This window comes from Empidonax traillii, unplaced genomic scaffold, assembly GCF_003031625.1.
Source record: "Empidonax traillii isolate 1590-97213 ecotype Southwest subspecies unplaced genomic scaffold, ASM303162v1 scaffold631:size1259156, whole genome shotgun sequence".
Classification (NCBI taxonomy): Eukaryota; Metazoa; Chordata; class Aves; order Passeriformes; family Tyrannidae; genus Empidonax; species Empidonax traillii.
Genome location: NW_020955824.1, coordinates 601,484 through 610,736, shown reverse-complemented (window position 1 = coordinate 610,736; position 9,253 = coordinate 601,484). Strand labels below are relative to the sequence as shown.

Here is a 9,253-nt window from a genome sequence, read left to right as displayed (position 1 = left end):
CTGGCTGCAGTTCTCAGCTTCTTGGGAAAGTCCTTCATAAAAATTATGCTGTAAACAAAACAGAAAACTACAGGAGATGGTTTACATCTGCACAAGATGTCACAAAATCATCTTTGCCCAGAGGTGATATGTACCTTGGGCTTTTAAGAAAAGCAAATTAAAACTCAAATGCTAGAAAATCAAATGCCTGCCCCTGAATTGCAGCAGGCTGCAATCCCCACCAAGTGCTTTTGGAGGATATATGCTGGGAATCCTCTCTGAGGCTACAGCCTTACTGAGAGTTTTTTACCTGAGGAGATCCTTGGGGGTCCCCCAGGCACACACCCAACTGATCCTTGTTGGATAACAAGGCAGCTACTGCCCACACAGGCACAGCTTGCCTCCAGGAGCTACACCAGATGGTGTGAGGGGCCAGAGAGCTGGTGCCCAAAGGGTATCTGCTCCCTCCTCATAGCAATCAGGAGAAAATGTCATTTAAGTGGGAAGCAAATAAGCCTCCCTGACCTCTTCCTGCCAGTGAAGTGCCTACCTGCCCCTCCAGGCCATCACAGTGGAGAAAAGAAACTGCCACCTCCCTGTTGAAGTGCTGCCAGCATAATATTACCCCTACCTGTATTTCTAAAGATGGGATTTTGGTGTGTGCAGAGGCAGGAAGGGATTCTGGGGCACAAACCCTCCATTTCTTCCAAACAGTCTCTCCTGTATTGTCCTGGGTTCTAACGTATCTGTCGCTCCACCTACTCAACTTTCAGTATCTCCAGCTCTGAAGGGAGATAGGTGGTCTCCAAGGTGGTCTCCAAGTAAATTTCCCCCAGGCAGTGTGTACACTATCCATTGAAGCCCATCTTTGCTACCTGTTAATGGACCGAGGTGACAGTTGTTCTGGAGAACAGATGATCTAAACATTTTATAGCATTGCAGGATTGTCCACTGCTCATTTCTTCATGCCCACTGGGTGAGCACAAAATGACCTGCACTTTGGAGGCTCGTTTCATTTCCTGCTTGCCTGCAACAACTTGAAAATGTTGATGGACTTTGGAAAGCTTTACCCAGACATTTGGTTTTAACGAATGCATGTAAAACTGCTTTCAGTTTGCCAGCTATGGTCAAAAACCAGCAAGAAGTTGAAGCACAGTGTTAATGACATTTTGTTGTTTATTTTTGCAACAACAAGATTTTCAGGAGAAAACAAAACACTTTCTCAGTGGAAATAATTAAAACCATTAAAATGACTGCATTTCCTGTGTGACTGACATATTCCATGTGGGAGAAAATGTTTCCCAGCAACAATGAAAAAAAAAAAAAACAGCAGCTCAGATTTTTCTTAGCAATGTACATCCTTTTCCCTTAACTGGAAGAGGCAAAGGGAATTTCAATTATACAACACAATTTTTAACAACTCATCACAAGAGTAAAGAGCAAAACCCCATTTCCACTGCAGCGATCTTAAGGGCTTCCATTTTTGTCACATTATTTGAAAATTCCTAAAAAACTGCCTGATTTCAAGCAGCAGGTGACATTACTAATTGGCTGCTCCAAGCCCAGTCCTTGCCCTGGGACTGTGCAGTGCCACCCAATTTCATTTCAGATGAACAATTTTCTTTTAAATGTAGGTAACTGCTGTTTCTACAATCTGTTTTCTTTTGTTTTGCTTTGTTTTTTTAAAAGTACATTTAAAATATCTGAAGCAAATAGGAAATATTTGTGTGTGTGATGGCAAACAACAGACATGTTCAGCAACATTCAGCAACTATTACAAGTGTCCCTTCAGGTTACCCAGAAGCTAAAAGACATTTCCTTTTATTTGTTGAAAATGTTACACTGCCATGAAAGTGGAAACGTGAAGTAAAAATTATTTTTTATTTTCTTTTCTCTGCTCAGTTCTATTTGTATTGTATTTTCCAACCTCCAATACTTACCTTCAGTTTGATTTCAAGTTTCTGCCAAAACATAACTCTTAAAGTTGCTGACCCAGGCCACACTGTACTTTCTTAAGAGTACTTTTAAAGAAGACGCTAACAGAAGACCAAAGAACAAATATTTGTGCAGTGAGTCAGCAGGGACCCTGGAGGGAGTTGTGAAATGTGGTCAGCTCTGGACTGTATTTATGATCTGAGTTTTTTTAAAGCCAGATTAAAATATATTGGTAAAAATCAGTGGCTCTCAATGAGTAAGAACATAACAGAAGAAAATTACTTAGTAAGAAACCACATGACTCAGAATGAAAAAAACTTGTATTCTTAGTTCTGTCATGAATTTTCTATATGATATTAGACCTTATTATTTATTTACTTACTAAATATTATCCATTTATTGATGTATTTAGAGTTTACTCAGTTGCAAAATGACACAAATGGCATAGCGTAAAAATATTGTGTTCATGAAATTTATCTTACATTTATAAAAAGTATCTTTGCAAAGTTGACTCCTGAATTACAATTCATTTGATGCACAACATTAATAACAATTATCTTTACATTCATAGTTCCTCAAGGATGGATCATTTTACTGTCTTTTTAATTTGGTTCTCATTGCCCTGTGACAGGAATTCTGGCACATTTTCCCCATCATGTATATCAATGTGTCAATACTATTGGTAAAGGCTACTGAGGCTTTTTTAGTTTGGTACTTTCTTTTTTTTTTTTTTTTTAAATAAATGGTATTTTTAATAAACAGTATTTCCTTTTGGGGTTTTTCCATTTTGTTTTCTTCTCTCCTTTCCATGTCACTTTCCTTCTTTCGTCTTCCCAGCTTTCCTCCTGTTATTCCATGCCAGCTATCTTATGAACCTCTTCCGCAAATGGTGAACTATTAGTTCTGAGAGCAAAGCTCAACAATCAAAGATGAAGGCAATGTAACTTAAGCTGATATGTCAAGAAAATCCTCTCCATAGTTTTAGTGAAAAGCTTTGTTTCTACATTTTAGAATAAATTAAATAAGAGACTTCCACTATCTTCTTTTTGAGACTCATAAAATCTACAGAGAAATAAGACGACCTTTATCTCTGATAAAAATTGCCTAAGAAAACTGATTCAAAAAACCCTTCAATTCTTAATTAATTTTTCTGGATAAACTCCAACTTCTCCGCCTCTCCGTAGTCCCACATTTGAGTTGTAGATCACCGTAAACACAGACAAATACCAGATATTTCAGAAGAAATCCCCACATCATCCTCACAGATTTTCCAGATTATTCAGCAATTTAATATGAATATCCTCTCTTTTTTCTAGCCTAATCATGTTCCTAATAATAAAGTGTTTGGTCAGTTTTGAAAGCAAGGAATTGAGAAAATATCAGAAAAGAGGATTTCTTGCCAACCACATGAGGATAAAACTAACAGAGGGATCTCATGACAGTGTTGCACTCATATCCCTTGCTTATCTCCTGACCCTGTCCTGCTTTGGGCTTTTAAATCTTTTCCAGTCTTATTTCTCCTGAAACATGTGTCCTTCTGCCCAGCCTCCCATGGCGTGGCTGAGGAGCCAAGGCTTCTACTCCTCAGAGCATCATTAAGCCACTGCCCATCCCAGCATTTGGGATTTGTCGCCTTCTGGAACACTTCTCCCTGCTTCTCCGTTCCAGCAGGACTCCTTTTCTGGGTAGCCACGAGAGAGGTGGAGCAGGTGCAGTCCTGTCCTAGCCTGCCAACACTCCAGCAACCCCCCTGCCCCTGTTCGGATGGACACCTTGTTCTTGGCACACAGCCCCAGCCAAGTGATTGTTTGAGCACTGTGCACAGGCAAGGCAGTAACAGGAAAAGAACAGAGAACTGAAAACCATTGAAGCACAGTTCTTTTTCTTCCTCCTTATCCTGATCATGTCTGTCATACTGGAGTTTTTCTTGCTTGCTTGACTGTTTATTTCTGGTGGGGAGTGGAGGGGGTACTGGGCTGTGCAATCAGGACCCTGTGGCCGCCAGCAAGAGTTTCACAGTCACTGCATTTCATGAGATCCCTCTCCAATTGGCTGGACTGCAGAACCAGTACAGGCTGTTTGCTTTCTCTCCCTCTGTTTGCTTTCATTGGATGGAATCAGCTTTTTTCCAGTTCCTTCCTTTTCTGGGTTCCCATTTAGCTCCAGTTAACACCAATAACACCAGCGCCTCATATTTTTGCCACAGTTTTGATACCAGATTTTCGCACGAGCTGAGCTGTGGCTTTTCACTATCAGCTGTCTACTGATGACACCACAGCACATCCCTCGTAACACCATGCAAGCAACAGATCTCAGGATAAAATATTTCACATTTCCTCTTACTGGGAACATTTTTCCCTGAGACCATGTAACACCAATACAGTGTTCTTGGCTTAGGAGTAACTGAGGGAGCAGGTTGAAGCCCAGTACCTCTGCAGCACCTGCAGCTCAGCATAACAAGGGTGCACTGCCCTCTGGGCAGCCCAAACACAAGTCCCCAGAATAATGATGTCCTTCTTCATGTTCTATATGGCCATTATGGTTTGTACTGTGTACTGGCTGCTTTACTCTTTGTGCAAGCTGGGTACATACCTCCTGAATTTACCACAGGGGCAAAGTTTAACCATTGCTGTATTGCAGCTGGCATTGATACCACAAAATAAAGGCAGAACTAGAAAGGAAAAACTGATTATTTGGCTGGATTTCTGAGTAAACAAGTAGGTAAACATTTAAAAATCAGCCTTGGCTCTGGCTTTTGAGGGGAATATAGGTAGCACTGAACTCCAGGGGTAAACAGCTAAAGGAAATTCCACTGTTTGCCTAAAACACCTTTTTTTTTGCTATTAAAAAAAATTCACTTTTGTATTCACTTAACATTAATTTCATAAAATCTGTTCATCATAAGATTTGTGAATTCAGTGTAATGTAGCCTTTTCTTTTTATTACTTATTCCTAGGGGTAGTATGCTTCTTGTTCAGGGGAAAGTGCAGTTCCTGACAAACTTTTAAATTCTAAACTACATACGTGCCAGCAGAAATATACAATCAGCATATTTAGTTGGAGGATGTCATTTAGTTTAAGGGGTTTTTGAACAGAAAGGGCGGCAGTTGCATTACATCTTTTCCATGGCTGATGAGTGATTCAGCAGAAGGAGTGAACCTCAAAGCATCCTCCAGGGCCTCACGTCTGGAAGCACAACTTTCATGCCTGTCAAGGTGCCAAGGTTTTCTGACATCTCCAGGACTATAACACATAAAGGCATTTGGGAAGTGGGAACAAGTGTGTACCTATGGAGTTAGCTGAGTTTCCACAGAAACTGTACTGAGCAGAGCTGTGGGTTATGTGAAGTGCGAGTTGTTAGAGGAGGTTGGTTACACGCCACATTGTAACAGAAGAATCTTATCACAGCTGAGTTTGATCTGTGAAAACATTTCCTTTCCTTCCCAGCCTGAACAGCCTCTCATTTTCTTCCGAAAACATACAAATAATTTCTTTAAAAGTTAACGTTACTTTTTGCACATATCCCACGAAGAAACAACACCTCTTTGGATGTGGCAAGAAATTGTTAACAGCCTTGATAGCATCCCGTACTGCCTGACAGGAGGACATTTTACATGGAAAATATGTTATACACGAGAACAGGGCTAGAGTAACTCATTTAACTACATGTCAAATGCACTGCCAAAAACCAAACTCCCCTCTGGAAGCAGTGCCCCCGTGGCAACTCTGCCACTCCAGTTTCTGACAGTGAGGCAGCTGTCAGATGGAGCAGTTACAATGTCTTTTGTCAGATTTTTCTTGTTAAGCAAACATCAATAAAGGGTGTATTATGCCTGCTCTACTTAAGAAAAAAGTTTTCAGGAATTCTCCTTTCTGGAAATGTTGCAAAAGCTACCAACTTTCCACCTCTACCCTTCCCTCCCAAGCTATCTGCAGGCATTAGTGATTTTAAAACAAAAACAACCAAGACAAAACAGCAAGTAATGAAAGACAGCACAAACAAGAAGCCTGCCGCACTGCCAAATTATACAGCAGCGATTCCCACTGGGGATAGCTTAGACAACTTGCTTCATGAGACCAGTGAGTCTGCTGAGAGGATTTAGAGGCTCTCCCACCAGGACTACGACAGAACAGGGCAGGCAGCCTCTGTGTGCAGCTCACCTGCACCTTCTGTAAGCTTTTCCTGCTCCTGCCGTCCTGCCTGTGCCCACTGCTTTTAGAGAACCAATAGGGATGGAGTGACTCCCAGTAGCTCTCAAAATCAAGCCTTTGACTCAATGTAGCTGAGACAGTATCAGTTTTCCCACAAATAATTGTCGTAGAAGAGAGGGTGGCTTGACTTTCATTTGCTTATCACATACGTCTTTGCCACAAAAAATCCTGATTCCTATTGTCACAGACTGCAAAGGGCTGCCATGGTTTTTTCCTCTCCACTATTTCTCACCATAACTTGCTCATAAGTTACAAGAATGAAGCGATATTGTACGTGTGTGCTTGGTGCCCTAACTTTAGCTGACAAAGCAAACACTTCAAACCCTCCCCTTCAGTGTGCCTTCTCTGCTAAAAACCTGTGCGTTTGAACAGCAGAGAGAGGAGGAAAAAGACAGAAAGGGAGAGAGAGATAGATCTTATAAGGGAATGGGTAAGGAATGTACACCGAGCTGTGCCTGGAAGTCTGATGTCTCCAAATATTTGTCAAAAGGCAAACCCAATACTTCCGAGAGAGGGCCCTCCCCTCGCCTGCAATAGGCTCCCCAGAATAGCAACAGCCTGTGTCACTGCAAAGGGCAAAGCCTTCTGAAATAGCAACAAAGTTGTTCACAAACCACTTTGTGGTTTGCATTTGGTTTCAGCCAGCTTCAGCAACTTGTTGCCATGAGGAAAACAACCTGCGCTTTCCTGGCTGGCCGGGAAAGGATCGCTACCCTGTGAAGTGCTCCTGCCCAAGGTGCAGAGGGGGTGGCAATGGTAGCTGGGCAGAGCACGAAGGACCTCAGCCAGCAGAGCCAGACAATGAGAGCAGGGGAGGATGAGGAGAGCAGCCAGAGCAGCAGCCACTACCAGCTCCCAGCTGCAACAGGTAAGGTGGCGAGAGATGAATGCCAGCTGTTGGCCAGCAGCAGCTGCCCACCTCGCTAGTGCTTGGGGCTGGGGGAGAACAGCCCCACAAAGCCAAGGGAATCTCGGGACACGCTGTCTCAGTTTCTGAAAGTGCAAGAGGGGAACATATGAGTAAGGAATGGGACTGCCAGCTTGAATTTTGAATGAAGGTTTATGCAGTACTTTCCCTAAAAGGCCTCGATCCTACTGCTCATGCATGTGCTGTCTGTTGTATAAATCCTTTTCTTTTATGAAGATCAGCCACCTGAAAAATAGGAGAACCTGATGCCATCTAAGATAACAACGGTGCTCTGGTCTTTGCATGCTTGGGAGCAATTCAGCCCTTTTCACTAAAGTGACTGGAGGGGGGCCAGGTGAACACTTCACCTGTTCATGAAGGGGGAGAGTTCAAGGTGAAGGGACAGGGTCTCCCCTCTGTTTTTTCTCCCTTAGCATTTCAGGAAGAAACAGGTTTTCTGTGATGATGCCCTCAAAAATCAACTGTAGCATTTCTTCTGCAGGAAGTTTTTTAGTCTGGAAGCTGAATTTCATAGCTGTTCATCTTTGCTGTCCTATCCAGCCCCTTTTTCTAAGCTATAGCATGGTTTTGCATCTTTAGATTCTTTCACTGATGATAAGATCAAGGGGAAAATGCCCCACAAATGTGGTATTTCTCACCCGCAAGAAGGCTGCACCCAAACAGCACAACATGGTCATAAGTCAGAAATTACTGTCCCAACAGGTTTTGTTAACTTAGGGCTGAATGAACTAATTAGCCCATGAATGTTCAGATACCATACACACAAATGCTTTGTTGAAGTGTAGTATTGATCAGTCAAGTAATATCTCCTGATACCTGGAAGCAGAGGTTAATCAAGAACAGAAATCCAGGAGGTGTGCAGAAATATTTAACATTACCTTAGGGACTGAGAGGAGCAATGCAGATGGTTGTAGGATAGCCTTATCAAAGGGAAGCACAGGAGTTACAATAACAGCAAAGTTTCTGCAGCACAAGGGTTAGAAGAATATGTGCAAGTTAGTCACTTTGGCATTACCCCAAAAAATTAAATCAGTAACCTGAGGAATTTATAATCACCTAGCTAGGAATTAAAAGAACTTGTCGATTCTCACAGGAAACTAACAAAACAAAACACAAATGCTATTTAATGAAGGGTCAGGCTGCCTGTTGACATAATAAAAATACATGGCAGAGCAGTAAGAGAGGACATGGTCAAGGAGGGTCTGTCCAGCATATGCATTCCCTGTCTTTCCATCAGTGCCAGGGGCTTTTGCTTATGAAATGGAATATTACTTACAAAGTACATTAATTGCACTTATGCTGTACAAAGTATACAATGCTTCCCACCATCGGAGGAATTTAGTTGTGTGAATATGTGTGCTACATTAGTTTTCTTCTGCCTTCTTTTTTAGTTCAATTTACAAAATATTTGGTTTGGGTTTGCCTTTCACACTTGGGTTGTCAAATGGTTGTGATCCCACATCACCCTTCCTATTTTTGGGTAAAGTTAATATTTTCTGAGATTTTCCAGCTCTGTTTGCAACACGGCTTTGTCCCAAAGCCACCATTTGTTTCATCCCATAGGATCTTGCTGGCCAGCTGTTTTAGATCTCATGCCAGATTTCCAGATGGACAGTTAGATCAGATGTGTCCTAGCTAATAGGAGAAATGCACCTATTGAGCAGCTACTGGATCTGAAGAAAGCTCAGGCCTTGGACTAGAGCAATGGGGTAACATGTATCTCCTTGTACCAGGCAAGTGGATGAGACAGAGAAAGTGACTGTGACAGTGCAATAAAGATCATGGTAACATCAAAATAGGATAATCGCCTTTTATGAGAAGCAAACCCACAATTTAATTATGCAGCAATTCCCAATACATGCCATAAATATTTATCTTTAAAAAAAAAAAAAAAAGTGATCCACATGCTATACACTTTAGCAAAATCTCCTTTAGCAAAATCTCCCTTAAAAACAATTTGGGAAATTATAAGTACTATTTCCCTGGAAAGACAAAGTTCCTGTATGTCAGGCAGTACTCATATGGAAAAGAAATATGTTGTTAAAGATAGCTTAAAATTTTCAGATAGAGTTGTAAGATGTTTTAAGATCCACCATGGATAAAAGTAGGTACTTTTTTCTATGGAAAAAAAGGAGATTCCATGCTGTGGATTCATATCTATGCAATGCACTCAACTCATTGTGGTTTTCTAATCTGAGC

General features: G+C 41.6%; 1 protein-coding gene across 1 annotated transcript in view; it reads left to right on the top strand.

Annotated features, from left to right (window-relative positions):
• The first annotated feature begins 6,696 nt into the window (after nt 1-6,696).
• Nucleotides 6,697-9,253, top strand: part of SLC2A12 (solute carrier family 2 member 12) — a 32,582-nt gene continuing 30,025 nt past the window's right edge. The window contains exon 1 of the mRNA XM_027898968.1: nt 6,697-6,994. Coding sequence (XP_027754769.1) covers nt 6,880-6,994 — 115 coding nt within the window. The 5' untranslated portion in view covers nt 6,697-6,879. The remainder of the gene's footprint in view (nt 6,995-9,253) is intronic.